Genomic DNA, 16179 nt, shown 5'->3' with positions numbered 1-16179 from the left:
CTATTTGATTTTGTGGAACAAGGTCATTTCATTCAGCTCAGGGGAGGGCACATGTGTTAATAATGTGAGAGCTGCTTAGCCTCACTGACCTCATTTCCCTAAATGTACTTATCTTGGCTGTGAGACAGAGGAAGAAGGATCTTTCCTGGGCTTGCTGGTCCACTGAGTATGCTAACCACTGGCATGCAACTAGGTGGTTTCACTTCACGGTCCCCAAGATAAACGAGGCTTAGAGCAATCACTAAGTCTTCTCAAGGGGATCTGGGAAGGAAGAAGCCCATCTAGACAGTGGGCTGTGCTCTTGTGCTTTCATTGTGCTAGATGCACACCTAGAGGCAGATGGAAAACACAACACAGCTCAGGAGAAACCCAGAAATGAATATCAGAATGGATATCAAAGTTGACACAAAGGTGACCTTGATTCTCATCTTTAGTGTAGATTCCAAGAGTGACTGAGGTGTGGGAATCAGGAATCTGTCTAAAAGAGCCCTTGACTTAAGAAATCTGGGGCCATGTTGTTTAATCAGAAACCTCATTCTGAGTGAAAAAAGTGGTAACTTGCTCTCAGGCAAATCCATTCTCAGAGTGGTGAGAAAAAGGACTTGGTTTGTGTTTGGGGGAAGGCTACTGCTGGTTGTTTCATGCAGACTTTGAAGAGGACACCTGGGTTTCAGAAGCAGGTGCATCCCGTTCACATCATTGGCTGTACCTTCCAAGTCATTTCCCATGTCTCTCGTGGCTGGTTATCAATGAACTGAGTCACTGCTCAGACATGGCACCCTGTGCTTGTCTGTGTTTAAGGTGGAATCTACACAAATATATGTCAGCTGAGTCTTCTGTGCTAAGTGGTGGGGGAGCAAAATATGGATGAAACTCTTGGATGTCATGGACCTCGCACTCTACAGATAGTTGAATACTCAGTTTTTCCACTTTAACTTCTTCTTGTCTTCTAATTTATTAAACCTACATTCCAAAATTCAGAAACCTGTTTTCAGATGTATTAGATGTGAATTAACTTCTTTTGGTACAAACGCATTTTTTTCCTGGAGTACAATACCTTTTATGACACTTGATGGTTCCCAAAAATCAATAAAGCCAGTCGATGGTTAATGTTTGACTGAAGGTGAAGGGAGAGGCTGGGGAAGCAGAGCAGAGCAGGGGAGTGTCCTCTGGGGAAGATACTCAAGTCCCAGCAAGAGTCTCAACAGCTGAATGGAAGAAAATAACTTTTAACAACCATTTTGTTACTTACAGAAAGGTAAGCGTTGACATGTCTTAACTATGTCGATAGAGTACTTCTTTAAGAATGACAGAATAGAGGGTGGAGGGATAACTTAAGTTGCTGGACAAATTTATTCCTTGAGGGGTGCTATGTATCATTTGCTGAGAAGGAAAGTTTATTCCTTGTGTGATAAGTTTTGCTTACCGAGCATAATTTCTTTCGTGGTTTCTTTTTATTAGTCTATATATTTTATAAATTCATTTGATGAAGTGGTTTGGCTTGAATCTAGCTTGGTAGTGACATTAAAGAAAAGAATAAACTTTTGGATGTTTAAATGTGGATTACACCCATTCTTTGTAATTAAAATATTAAAAAAGTTCCTAGCCCTGAGATGCCCTGGGGCTCTTATGCTCTACAAATCAGGGCTGGAATCTCATTTTCACAAAGTGTCATCTCTCAGATGTGGTCTTCAAAAACTGAGCATTCTCTTTACTTCTCAGAGAGTGAGATTCAATTTAGGATTCTTAGGACTGACTACCCAGGACACAGCAGGGAAGGGGAAAGTCATAGGAGGAAAAAAGCCCTTTCTTAAAAGAAGTGGAATAAGATTTGAAAGCAGACAGATCTGCCTTCCCAATTGGGAAAGCAAGGCTGGTGTGTATGTTGGTCAGATCCCGTTCATTCTTTCGGCCACATTGGCAGATGTAACATCAACTAATGTGTGATTATTTTGAGATGTCAAAACGTGTACAGCTTATTGGTGTCTTCAAAGGTCCAGCCCCTGCCTCTGTCTCAGTTTTTTCTTCATTGTGAGTGACTTTCTGGGAACAGATGCCCTCTGTGATGGGGGATGCCAAACAGGAGATTGGAAGAGCAATGTATTCTCTAATGTTTTCTTGTCTTTATTTTTCTTCAAAAACTTAGATAGCAAGAGAGGAATAATTTGAAAGAAGAAGAAAGCATATGTTTAGGTGACATGGAAAATGGATGGCATTCAGCTCTCACCAGGAAACAAATGAGTCTTACTGAGTGAGGGTTTGTCATGGACTGTTGGGTATATAGTTTATGAGTCTTCAGGGTTGGGCAGATGGATTAGGCCAGTTTCATCATTTACCAGCCAGCAAGCACTGAACAGATTGCTTAATCTCACTGTACCTTAATTTTCTCATCTACAAAATGGAGATATTTGTCTAACCAAGTGATTGTGATAGTAAATTAGATCAGCATGTAAAGAACTCAGTACCTTGTCTGACACCCAACAGACGTTCAATGAATATTAACTCTTCTTTCCATGAGAAAGTTCAAGCAGGTGACGCAGGTCACACTGAGAAGTTGCTGTTTCATTCTCTAGGGGAAAAAACCCAGTAATGCTGCAATAACTACATCATTCATTGTGCAAGGAAGAAACCAATTCTATGCCAAAAAAGTGGGGTCCAATAATATGAGAGGATGAGAAAATACTTGAGTTTTGCTTTTTTTTTTTTTTAAATGAGGCATTTTATTTTATTTATTTATTTTTGAGGTTTTTTGCTTTTTTTAACATCTTTATTGGAGTATAATTGCTTTATAATGGTGTGTTAGTTTCTGCTTTATAACAAAGTGAATCAGTTATACATATACATATGTTCCCATATCTCTTCCCTCTTGCGTCTCCCTCCCTCCCACCCTCCCCATCTCCCCACTTCTAGGTGGTCACAAAGCACCGAGCTGATCTCCCTGTGCTATGCGGCTGCTTCCCACTAGCGATCTATTTTACGTTTGGTAGTGTGTATATGTCCATGCCACTCTCTCACTTTGTCCCAGCTTCCCCTTCCCCTTCCCCTTCCCTGTGTCCTCAAGTCCATTCTCTAGTAGGTCTGTGTCTTTATTCCCATCTTGCCCCTAGGTTCTTCACCATTTTTTTTTTTTTTTAGATTCCATATATATGTGTTAGCATACGGTATTTGTATTTCTCTTTCTGACTTACTTCACTCTGTATGACAGACTCTAGGTCCATCCACCTCACTACAAATATTTCAATTTCATTTCTTTTTGTGGCTGAGTAATATTCCATTGTATATATGTGCCACATCTTCTTTATCCATTCATCTGTCGATGAACACTTAGGTTGTTTCCATGTCCTGGCTATTGTAAATAGAGCTGCAATGAACATTATGGTACATGACTCTTTTTGAATTATGGTTTTCTCAGGGTATATGCCCAGTAGTGGGATTGCTGGGTCATATGGTAGTTCTATTTTTAGTTTTTTAAGGAACCTCTATACTGTTCTCCATAGTGGCTGTATCAGTTTACATTCCCACCAACAGTGCAAGAGGGTTCCCTTTTCTCCACACCCTCTCCAGTATTGGACCTGCCCACCAGAAAGACAAGATCCAGCCTCATCCACCAGAACACAGGCACTAGTCTCCTCTACCAGGAATCCTACACAACCCACTGAACCACTGGGGGCAGACACCAAAAACAATGGGAACTATGAAACCTGCAGCCTGTGAAAAGGAGACCCCAAACACAGTAAGTTAAGCAAAATGAGAAGACAGAGAAACACACAGCAGATGAAGGAGCAAGGCAAAAACCCACCAGACCAAACAAATGAAGAGGAAATAGGCAGTCTATCTGAAAAAGAATTCAGAATACTGATAGTAAAGATGATCCAAAATCTTGGAACTACAATGGAGAAAATACAAGAAACAGTTAACAGGGACCTAGAAGAACTAAAGAGCAAATAAACAGTGATGAACAACACAATAAATGAAATTAAAAATTTTCTAGAAGGGATCAATAGCAGAATAACTGAGGCTGAAGAACGGATAAGTGACCTGGAAGATAAAATAGTGGAAATAACTACTGCAGAGCAGAATAAAGAAAAAGGAATGAAAAAAATTGAGGACAGTCTCAGAGACATCTGGGACAACATTAATGAGACATTTTAAAGCCCCTCTGATGTTTCACTATAAGCCTTCTGATGAGTTGTGGGCGTGGCATCCTTTGAAACTTGCTAAGATGTCCCCTGGGAAAAGTCACTGTCATTCAAGGTGAAGATTGCATTTCTGGTACCTCCTCCATTCTTTTTATGAAAGGCAAAATATATCCTGGCAGCAACTCGACTTCCTATTCCTTTGTCAAAGGAACTCTCTGGAGAGTGTGCTCTTGCTTTTCTTCCAGGTCAAGAGAGATGACTCTGAGAAGGAAAGCTGAGCACCACTGTGTCCCTTTCTCCAAAGGCTGACAAATAAGTGCTTTTATGGCTGTTAGTTTACACAGATAGAAATATGCATATTTATTTGTTGGCATAAAATTGTATTCCTTCAGAAACCTCTGGTGTTGAATTTAGAAGGGGCTAGTTGTTCTGTGGTCTCCCCAATGATTAAACAAGGAAAGAGTACTGACTTTTGTTAGGGGAATATCTATCTATCTATTTGTTACTTGTGAGAACAAACATGAATGTTTATTTAGGTATAAGAAATATTAACTTAATAAAAGCAGACATTCACCTAGTGCTTGAGGTTTTAACCATACTCAAGATGATTTTTTCACTTATGCATGTATGACAGACGAAGCTATCCTTGGTTATTGTGTATGTGACACAAAGAAAACTTAATTTCTCTTAAAATATTCTGTAAGACTGACACTGAGTGCTCTCATCCATGATATTCTGAATCAATGATTTCTTACCGTATGTTAATTATTTTAAAACGTTAGGACTTGTGTTTCTGAGTAAGACATAAAGAGAAATCAGAAAGGTAGAGTTATGCCCTTAAAGAATATTCAAACTAAGGATGAGCACATCTTCCTCACACAGAGGGTCTGTGCTTGGTCTCTGCAGTCAGACTGACACCCTTTCCTCAACCTTGCTGAGCTGTTTCCTGCCCTGTGGGATGACAACAGGACCTGCCTATAGGATTGTTGTGAAACTTAAATGAAATAAGCCTTCCAAAGTACTTAGCTTAGTAAATGCTCATTAAATGCTAGTTTTTTAAACTTTCAATTATTAAAAAAAACTAGCTAATGAGTGACATTTCATAGTGGTATGGAATCCTTTATGAAGACAGAACTAAATTTATTTCCACCTTACTCTCTTGCCCATCCCAGTTGTCAATTATGATTTAATTACAGAAATCAGAAAGTTAGCCTACTACACTCGAGCATGACTGTGCATTTTTGTCATTAGAGTCCTTGCCTCAAGGTCACCTCATAAATGAGCTAGTATTATAGCAAGTCTTTTGTTTTGTTTTAAATCTCAGTGTTTAAACCATATGGGACGGGATCTAATTGAGATTTACCTCGTACTGAATTTCTAAGGCCAGAATGTGTAGTTTTATTATCTGGACAAAATACTTATCTGTGCACTTTATAATACACAAAGAAGTGTTGTATAATGCATGAAGCAACACTTTGTCACAAATAATTAAGCCACTTTTTTGAGAAATAGTGATTTCTACCCTCCTTTTTAGGCCAGAAAAAACCCTTGTGATGTTGTTCTGCTAGATATGGAAGAAAGAAAGTCCTTCCTCTGTCTCCCTTGTAGAGTTTCTGGGGTGGAAACCTGTGCACCTCAGAGAACTCAACACTGACGTCCTTACCGCCAACCTGCTTAAGATGTCAGAGAAGCATCACGGGGTGGGAGGGTCGCCATCTGTGTCCCCATGTGGGGGGCCTCCCTTCCCTCTGACCTCCTCACCCCTCCTGCCCCTTTCCTTGCTCATGCTGGGGGAGTGCCGGGTGGGACAATAGCCGGCTGGGAGTAAGAGTGAGCACACTTCCTAAAATATCCCTTAGAACTCATTATTATTTTCTTTAATAATTATGCTTGTCATTTGTATTTAAGTCAATCATAAAAATTTAAAATATTTTAAGAGGAGCCATCTATCCTCTCATAAGACTCTTTACCTGCTCATGAACCTGTTGATTAAGTAAGAAATCACCCTCAATTTTGCATATGTGTAAATCCAGATTTTCATATGCTGAAAGGTTGGCATACTTATTGCAAAGTTTAGTGAGAGAACAAAGCGCTTACATTTATGTGTATGTTGGGTGAGGAGGGGGCTATCCACCCTTCCTTTCCCTTCCTTGGTCCTTCCTTCCTCCCTCCTTGCTGCCCTGCAAGGCAGCAGCCCAGATTTTATGCCTGCCTGTTTGTTTCTAGCTTATTAATGGTCACTTTCATTGGGTCCTTAATTTGCCAAGAGTGCAAATTGGTCAGATCCTCCTGTGATTTTTTTCTAAACCTTAAGTGATGTAATTGGTGCCAGAGATTTGTGAGTGAGAACACAAAGATGGGCATGATTGATCTGAACATTACTTGATGAACAAGGGTGTGAGCAAGCTTTTTACCTGATCTTTATTCATATCTGGCCTTGCTGTATAATTTATGCTGCTCTTAGCAATACACAATGCAGAGGTAAACTAAATGGCACACAGGGTATTTGGTGCTGTTTGGTTCTGGTGATGTTATGAATTGTAGTCACATTCTTTCCTGTCCACATCACCTATGATATCTGAAAACAAATTTTGCGGTCCTCTCCTTTGTACCTTCTTTGTTCTTTGGAAGTGTGTGGTTTAGCCTTAGAGCATGGTGACGTGTTTTAACTCAAAGCCCTTAACTTTTTTTTTTTTAAACAAAAAGGATGAGCCATGACTGACTCGATTTAAGGTTTGCCTATCACTCAGCTTTCGTAAGCGGGGGGGAAATCAATGCTTATGTATTGATTTACTTGCAGGTTTTGAGAACTGGGACTTAGACATTTCCTGTCCTCACTCAGATAAATGGGGAAATGACTGGAGTGTCTAAAAATGCCTCTTGGAGTCTCTGGATCCCAGCAGGAGATTCAATCAAGCTTGGAGTGGACCCCCTGGGATGCCGTGGGCACTGCATGTATAATAACTGGATAAAACCCCATCTGAGGCCACCCTATCCTGGGACGGCAGTGCCTTTATCAGTCAAAACTAGAGTTCTTTGATATATTAGTTTGCTAGGGCTGCTGTAACAAAGTACCACAGACGGAGTGGCTTAAGCAATAGAAATTTCTTTTTTTTTTTTTTTGCGGTACGCGGGCCTCTCACTGCTGTGGCCTCTCCCGTTGCGGAGCACAGGCTCCGGACGCGCAGGCTCAGCGGCCATGGCTCACGGGCCCAGCCGCTCCGCGGCATATGGGATCCTCCCGGACCGGGGCACGAACCTGTATCCCCTGCATCGGCAGGCAGACTCTCAACCACTGCGCCACGAGGGAGGCCCAAGCAATAGAAATTTATTGTGTCACAATAAATTTGTGGAGGCTCGAAGTCCAAAATGAAAGTGTCTGCAGGGCTGGTTCCTTCTGAGGGCCATAAGAATTGGTTTGAGGCCTTTCTCCTTGCCTCTCAGACAGCTGTCTTCCCCATGTGTCTTCATGTTGTCTTTCCTCTGTGTGTGTCTCCACATCCAAGTTTTCCCTTTTGATGAGGACACCAGTCATATTGGATTAGGGCCCACCCTAATGACTTAGTTCTAACTTTATTACCTCTGTAAAGACCCTGTCTCCAAAAGATCACATTCTGAGGTACTTGGGGGTTAGGCTCCAACATGAATTTTTTTTTTTTTTTTTTGCCGTACGCGGGCCTCTCACTGTTGTGGCCTCTCCCGTTGCGGAACACAGGCTCCGGACGCGCAGGCTCAGCGGCCATGGCTCACGGGCCCAGCTGCTCCGCGGCATGTGGGATCTTCCCGGACCGGGGCACGAACCCGCGTCCCCTGCATCGGCAGGCGGACTCTCAACCACTGCGCCACCAGGGAAGCCCTCCAACATGAATTTTGAGGCAGGGGACACCATTCAACCCATAACCCTTGGCTTGGTTAAAAAATAAGAGACTGCTGAGGTGAAGGTCAGAAGGAAATGAGAAGGAGAGAGGATACAAATCAGAAATAGCTGTGCTGTAGGAGCCAAATCTCCTAGACTGACGGCCCTCTGAGAAGGCAGACTCATGTCAGCATGTGAAGAAGAAGAGCAGCTATGGAGTGAAAAAAAACCTTTTTGAATTTTTGGAAAGATGTGTAATAGATTCAGTGCTGCTGGATGTCTTATTTATCAGGATGCTTGTGCTTTCATAGAGAGACTAATATATGAATAAGAGTAGAGGTGTGAAATTAGCCAGGCAGTGTGATCTTGGACAAGTCTGGTAACTTTTTTGATCCTCACCTCTTGATTTTTGATCTTTGAGAGAGAAATTTGAACAGTACCTGCTTCATAGGGTTCTTATGAAAAATCAATAAGATAATTCATATAAATCTCTCAGCATGTGCTGAGACAAAGGGCTTCTAGTAGATGTTAGCTGCTTTTGTGTTGTTATCCTGTCTGGACACAGATTCAGGATATGGAGGGTTTCAGTGTTTTCTGGGCTACGGTGAATTAAACGAAGGCTTCAGCCCTCATCTGCAAGTCCAGCAGCCCTGATTCTGCATTTGTAAATGGTCCAAGATTAAAGCAAGTGGTGGTGGCTTTTCAAAACTCCCCCTAAACCTTTGACCTCTGTTGCTAAGGATGTACTTGCCGTCTCAGATAGTTGCCATAGAAACTGTCTGAATTTAGTCTTTGTACCTGAGGAAACCCTGACAAATAGCAAAAATTCCCAGCAGATGGTTGGATCAACTATTTCAGGTAGTTCAGACGAAATGTCACTGAATTATGTGGAAATCTACTCCAATCCTTTGCCAAGTAGGGTTTGTGAAATAATCTATCAAGTGTGTACGGCTTGGTGATTTTAGGCAATTTCAGTCATAAACCATGGTTTCCCTCCAGCATCATTATGATCCAGGACGTGGTATTCATTAGTGAAATTATGTCTGTAAAAAGAGAAGATATAGGCAAGACTTGTTTGAGAGGCTGAAGTCCTCTTCTGGAATAATCCTAGCAGTGGTGTAGTTTGCCTTGGATCATTCAGACGAAGGCTTTGCCTGGCCACTTCATTTGGCTGTGAGGGTGTTGCTGTGAAGGGTGCTCCTTGAGTATCCTTATGGCCAGGGCCATTGAAAGCTGGGAATTGTGATAGGAGCTGTCCTGTGGGACAATATTTAATTTCTGACTAAGCAAACTTGGGTGGCAGAAGGAATTTTTATTTGACAAACACTGTTCAAAATATTAACTTATTGAGTCCCATAACTCTCAAAAGTAGATACTATTATTATCCTTGCTTTACAGATGAGTAGACATGAGTCAGTGAAGGAGCCAGGATCCAAACCAGACAATCTAACAACCACATGGTATGATAGATTTGTCCACAAAGAAATCACGAGACCCTAGGCATGGGAGCAGAAAGCAATTACTTTTGTTTCCCACCAGAAACCCTCCGTGAAGGATGTAACTAAATGTAAATGACAAAAGAAAGGATAAGTCTAATGCTACGTTTACTTTTTAGGTTCCATTAAAACACCCCGGACGGTGGCCTGTTTGAGCGTCTGACTAAAATAGGGCATTTATTTTATTTTTGTTTGCTTTTTATCATTCAACTTACATGTCTTTGGAAGATTGAAAGTGCTAAAAAAATCATTTCAAGTGGAGATGGTATATATATCAACCAGTTCTTAACCTATTTACTGAACAGAAATCTGTTCATGTATTTAAAAGAGAAATAATCCTCTTCGTCAACAATAAAAATTTATTACTTTGCATCAAAATAAATCTTTAGATCTCAAATTAGTTTCCTATAACATTTTCTGTTTATTCTGAAAGCTCTTATAGATTGGACAAACTGATAGAATACCAATGTTAGACAATCACAGTGTTTTAGAATTTAACAAACATCTGTTGAGAGCTTAGTATGTGCATGCCATACTATGAAGAGCCATGAGAGGTTAAAAAGATATAATTTTAAAATGAGGCCTCTATCTTGAAGGATTTTGTATTCTAGTAGAGGCAGCAACACAGACGTGTAAATACGTGATAAAAAATAAAACGCAGGCAGGAGAGGCCTTGAGAGGAAGATGCTTCTGGCTGGAAATCAGGGAGATTTCATGAAGGACGTAGGTTCTAGCTCCATGAAGCAGACCCTGTACCCCTTATTTTGTCATCCCCGTTCTTAGCACAGTATCTGGCACATAATAGAATTATTAAATTCAGTGATTTTAAAATAAATGAATAAGTTGGTCTTAGATGGTAGGGTGTGAGAAGTAAAAGTAGAAGTGAGAAAGGATAATCTCAATCCAGCTTGATTCAGAAAGTATCAATTGTCATTTACTCTGGGTGGGGCCCTGTGCCGGGTGGGGAGAACAACCAGTGACAAAGCGTGGAGACAGGGAAGCTCGGTGCAAAGTCCGTGGGGTGCTCAGCATTACTGGGTGTGGTGGGTGTGGGAGATAAGGCCAGAAGAGTAAAGTGGGAGCAGCATTTAAAGGATCTTGAGGGACTTCCCTGGTGGTGCAGTGGTTGGGAACCTGCCTGCCAATGTAGGGGACACGGGTTCGAGCCCTGGTCCGGGAGGGTCCCACGTGCCGCGGAGCAACTAAGCCCGTGTGCCACCACTACTGAGCCTGCGCTCTAGAGCCCGCGAGCCACAACTGCTGAGGCCTGTGCGCCCGGAGCCCGTGCTCCGCAATGGGGGTGGGGGGGCCACAGCAGTGAGAAGCCCGCGTGCCTCAATGAAGAGTAGCCCCAGCTCACCACAACTAGAGAAGTCCCATGTGCCAGCGAAGACCCAACGCAGCCAAAAAAATAAAAATAAATAAAGTTCTTGAACACTGAGGGGTTTGAGGAGAAAGATCCTCAAATGTGTCATTATTGTCTGTATTTTTACTTCTCTTAAGCAAATATTGGTTGATAGCTGATCATGTTTATTTGGCTAATATAAAAAAAGACTAGTTAGACTTAAGAATACCAATTTATTCATTTAGATACATTTCATATTGCAGTATGCTAGAACCTGCGATTGTTATTTGTTTCAGTGTGCTTCCAAACCCCGTGAGCAGTCTAAAGCAGCAGAAAAATGTCTTGCTTGTGTTTGACAAGGAGCCAATTCTAAAATGATGTTTGGACACATAGACCAGACTAATTCTGTAGCAAAAGCTCATTTCTAAACATTCACAAAATTTACAGATCTAATTGCACTGAAGGGTTATAGTCCTAGCTCTTCCTTAAAATAGCTGTAGATCCTTGGGACAAGTTGCTTCATTTATATAGCATGTACAAGCAATATGTACATTTTATACGTCTCTACATCTCTACACCTACAGCTACGTCTCTTCAGCTATCACACTGTGTAGGGTATAGCAGAAAGACTCGAAAGACTCTTTGGACTTTGGCATCTGACAGATGTGGTTGGAAACACAGCAGTATCACTTCCTAGTTATGTGTCTTTAGGTGAATGGCTTAACTTTGAACCTCAATTTCCTCATGTACAAAATAAGAGTAACATTTCCTAACTCATTATGTCTGTGAGAAACTCATAAGAGCACTCCTTTATTACTGAGCAATTGCTATGTATTTTCCATTTGAGGAAACTGAGGCACCGAGAGATTAAGTAGTACACCCACGGCCACACAGCTAATGAAAGGCCAAGCTGGGTTTCCGGTCCAGGCTGACTCAGAGTTTACCTTTGGCACCTCTGTCATCCTGTTTGTAAAGGTCCCTCCACTAATCTACCCTATAGAATGATGCTTAATAAAAAGGCTCATTTCTATCTTTATCTCCCAGGGCATTTGTGAAGCTAAAATGGGATAGTAGTTTGACCTTTTAAAAATTCAAATATAAACTATCCAAAAGTAAGGAATTAAACAATTTCAGGGTCTAAATTTTTAGAGTAGTTAGAATTTTATAACCATTTTCCCATGCTGATTATATTGATGATATAAGTTCACTGTAGAAAACTTTAAAAAATAAAGAAAAAGATAAAGAAATAAACCAAGATCATCCACAATCCCTAGAGGCAATAAAATTATTGGAATTTTAGTGAAGTGAATGCATTCTTCATTTCCCCGGTTTTTTGTTTTGTTTTGTTTTAGCAGTCCAATATTATGATAGGCAACAACCCTGCTTTACAGGCCATGTGGAAAATTTATCTCAGATCTTAAAATCAGTTAGTCATGTTGTGTCTTAGGGTGAAAGTTATAATTTCCATGAAATGCAAAGCACAAGGAAAAAGGAAAAATAACTTTGAACAGAATAGAAGAGGGGCAGAGTTTGGATTTTTATTGGGTTGTTTTTGAAGTAATAAGTACATTTTTTCCTTAGATGTATTACATAGTTAACAGCAAAGTTTAGAAGAGCAAAGAGGCAGCTGGTGAGGTCTTTGAATGAAGGGTTGTGAACATTCTTGGGTTCTTCCTGCTTGAAGAAGCTCATCTATTTGTAGCTTTGAATCAGCACCAGTAAAATTTTAGTATCTAGTTACTGTGGCATTTGCCAAAGCATATATCCCCCACACATCTAACGAGTGAAAATTATACTTATTGCCTACCATTTAAGACTCTTAAATGAAGAAGACTACTAAAGTGAAGCGGTTAGTAAAGATGGAATTAGCACACGCTTGTTTCCGGATGTTGACTTGTGGTTGCTGTGGACAAGGTATCAGGAAGCTTCTGGAAGGCCAGGCTGTTCCACAGAGGAGAGGCTGAGCTTCAGGGTTGCCTTCTACTAGGTTTATAAATGAATATCATCCAATGATCCTTTATGCTTGGAGAAACATGGTTTTAACAGGATGGAAACTAATCAACTTACCTCCGGTTTATTCACAGGAGTTTGAATAAAGAAAAAAACCATGATGAGGCAAGCCCAACTGCACTGCTTGTGTCTCTTTACACTTTACTTGGTAAGAGAAGAGAATGTTCTTTATTTATTTAGTAGAATATTTCCAGTCATCCTTCTACTCCGTACCAAGGAAGCAACGGCTATCATCATTTAAAATATAGTCTATCAAAATTAACTCATTGTGAGCAAAGGACACTTTGCCCCGATGGACTATTTTTGTTGAAATAGCTACAAGTAATATGTCCAACATTTTACCAGAGATGTGCTTTCTCCTCAGCTCTTAAAAGCCAATGTCACTTCACAGGCAAGGTTTAAACAAATCCATCTACTTAGCTTTAGACCATTGCATACAGCTCAGGGAATCTGGAAAGAAAAGTATACTGATACATGTGTTAGTCTATGTCCCTTAATCTTGACTTTTTTTTTTTTTTAACTTTGACCATGAGAAATTACCACCAAAATTAAGAAAAGCATTTTCTCCATTTTTGACCCTGCTCTGCTCTGTACTTTTCTTCCCGTATATGGCTTGGAGTTTTCTGACCAAATTTGTGCTTAGTCACTTGTTGAGCTAACCCTATCGACTCGGGCTTCTAGAAGTTGGAGCTGGATGGAACCTGGGGAGACCAGACCTTAACCTCGGTAGAGACAGGGATGCCGTCTTCACTTTCCTTATGAAGCTCATAAAGGTTATACACTTGCCAAATCTGTTGTATTATGAAGCAAGATTATGGGGAGGCATTTGCTTTCTCCTTAGAAGGAAGCTACTAGATCCTCATACCTCTAATCTTGGTTCCTTTCTTCTAAAACCCAAATATACCATATTGAATTTCAAGTTCCAGAGAGCCCCTGAGAGCCCACACAGTTCAAAATATTTAGAGTGAAATACAGCCAAACTTGTAAACCTACCAGAGCTTTCCCCTTGGGGGAAAATCTGCAGTTCAAACCTTACGAGCAAGGTGCATCCTCACAGACCTGGGCTTGAAGCTTGTAGCTAAGACTGCCTAAGGACTGGGTTTAACATCCCCACTTGACTTCTCTCCTCTTCCTACCCTCTCAAATGTCCTTTGCTATCTATATTATCTCAGAATGGTGGTGTAGTCAGTGCCTAGTTCAAACTTGGCACTGCTATTGATTGGTGGTAAGAACTTGGGTGAGTTACTAAGCTCTGAACCTCAGTTTTCTGCCCTGTGAAATGGGTCTCATAATAGTACTTGCCTTATGTGGCAATTAAATGAGATAATGCATTTATAAAGCCCTTGGATCAATGACTGGCACTGTCTAAGGACTTGATAAATATTAGCTATTGTTATTACTACCACATTTTAAATATTCAGCGTCTACACTCAGATGGACTCTGACCTCCATGAGGAGGACTGTGTTTTAGTCATCTTTGCAGCCTCAGCACATAGCACAGTGCCCGGAACAAGTTAGAACTTAAATACATAATTACGGATTTATATTAGGAAACATTAAGAAACAACAGTGAAACCTAAGAAAGAGAGAAGATCTGTCACGATAATTTGACATTAGCAGGCTCATCAGCTTCTTGTCTGAGAAGGGGACATGCATTTTTCTTCCTAGATAAAGGATGAAAGTAAGTTTTCCTTTTTCCCTACTCTCACCCCAATGGGATTTTTACCTGGAGTAAGAAATACTGCCCAAACTACTGCTGGCAGCAAGAGCCTTGCCCAGGAGACAGCCACATGCACAGCTGTCTCTGGGTGAAGGAGGGAGGCTGAGGCCTGTGTGCTGGGATTTCAGGGGCATTGGGACGGAGCCATTTCTCTTCTGCCTTTGCCGACCCCTATGCCCAGACCCTCTCCTGTGAAGGCTGGAAGTTCAACTGGAGCTTCTTTCCTTCAGCATAAGGCTTTATTCAGCAGAGATAGCCATTTAAAGTGATTGCCAGTCATTTATTCTATACTATGAGTGGCTCTCCTGTTCTTTCCTGAGAACTGGTTCTCATAGGGGGTTAGAAACACTGCATGAATATATTGTAAGGGCACTGAAGAGAGGGTTTGGGAAACAGTGCTGAGTAGGGAGGCAGGGAAATCAAGGAGAAGCCAACTATTTTGGAGTTTTGCCTGGGACTATGCTTCTTCCGGAAGGAAGAAGAGCTGACATACATACTATATAAACAATGCAGAGAGCTTTTGCTGGAAAGTACAATGACAGTGGCTACTAGGCAGGCAGATCTGATAACAGCATGTGTCCTTTGCTGGCCTGGAAGGCAGTGGAGCAACGTGGTGCAGAGTTGGGGCTTGGTGGTCCAACAGAGCTGGCACCATCCCACAGCAGCACCAGTTATATGTGCCTCTGCTGTGGGACTTCTCCAGAGCTTCCCTGGTATTGTTGAGGATCAGAAGAAATGGCATGTGTGGAGGTTCCAGTTCCATAGCTGCCATACAGGAAACACTCAAAAATATCAGTTCCATTCTCTTCCTACCTTTCACCTCTTTATGCAAGATGGTGGGTTTTATTCTTCCAACGCTTTTCACAAATTTCCACCATAGCATTCTTCCCAGTTATGGATGTATGGCTTGATGACTCATGATGTGCCCATGCATTTTGAAATCTTTATAGCTCAGATAGCCAGGTTAATGGGCAGGAAGAGAGATTTGTTGCCCTGATATGAGAACCCAACCCAACTTTGAACATTGCAACTGAGACTTATCCTTTATTTCTCATAGGTGAGCCAGCTCGTCTACCTGGGAAAAATGCAGGCTTATTTGTGAGGTTTGCCTGACTAACATAGTTTCCTTATAGATGCCATCACTGGTGTGATCAGCTGAAAGATGGACTGCTTGCTGATGTGAGCAGAAAGTTGATGAAGCCGTTTGCTGTTAAGTAGTAGCCCCTCAAAAAAGCACTGCCCTCATCCTGTACCAACAATGGCACCTACTTCTTGTGTCCTGCCTTCCAGAGGAACTGCTGGAGCTGGAGAAGATGTGGAAAGGAGTGGAAGGGAGGAAGAGCCCCCAGAGGAAAATACACTTGGAGAGGAACTGATGAGCTAGAAGTCTATATAATTATTGTGTCAGTTAAGAATGCTTTTAGCTACAAGAAACTTTAGAGTGTCTCCAGTCAATAGGGATTTATTTTTCTCAGACAAGGAGAAGCCTGTCATGGGCAGTCCCAGGCAGGTTTAGCAGTTCTGTGATGTTATCAGAGATCTGGGCTTCTTTCTCTTTGCTCCACCATTGTTTGAGCTGGTTTGTCCCCTTGTGGTTTCATGATGGCTGCCAC

At 41.4% G+C, this 16179-nt stretch overlaps 1 protein-coding gene across 1 annotated transcript in view; it reads left to right on the top strand.

Annotated features, from left to right (window-relative positions):
• Positions 1–1181: 1181 nt before the first annotated feature.
• The window catches only part of CDH17 (cadherin 17), a gene marked incomplete at its 3' end in the record, with an annotated part of 89295 nt that continues 74297 nt past the window's right edge, over positions 1182–16179 (top strand). Inside the window, exons 1-2 of the mRNA XM_079722192.1 lie at positions 1182–1258; positions 12921–12994. Of these exons, the coding sequence (XP_079578318.1) occupies positions 12944–12994 (51 nt within the window). The 5' untranslated portion in view covers positions 1182–1258; positions 12921–12943. The remainder of the gene's footprint in view (positions 1259–12920; positions 12995–16179) is intronic.

The sequence above is a fragment of the Hyperoodon ampullatus genome, assembly GCF_949752795.1.
Source record: "Hyperoodon ampullatus genome assembly, chromosome: 17".
NCBI classification, from domain to species: Eukaryota; Metazoa; Chordata; class Mammalia; order Artiodactyla; family Ziphiidae; genus Hyperoodon; species Hyperoodon ampullatus.
The sequence above is the reverse complement of the archived record's forward strand: the minus strand, read 5'-3'. Positions and strand labels throughout refer to the sequence as shown.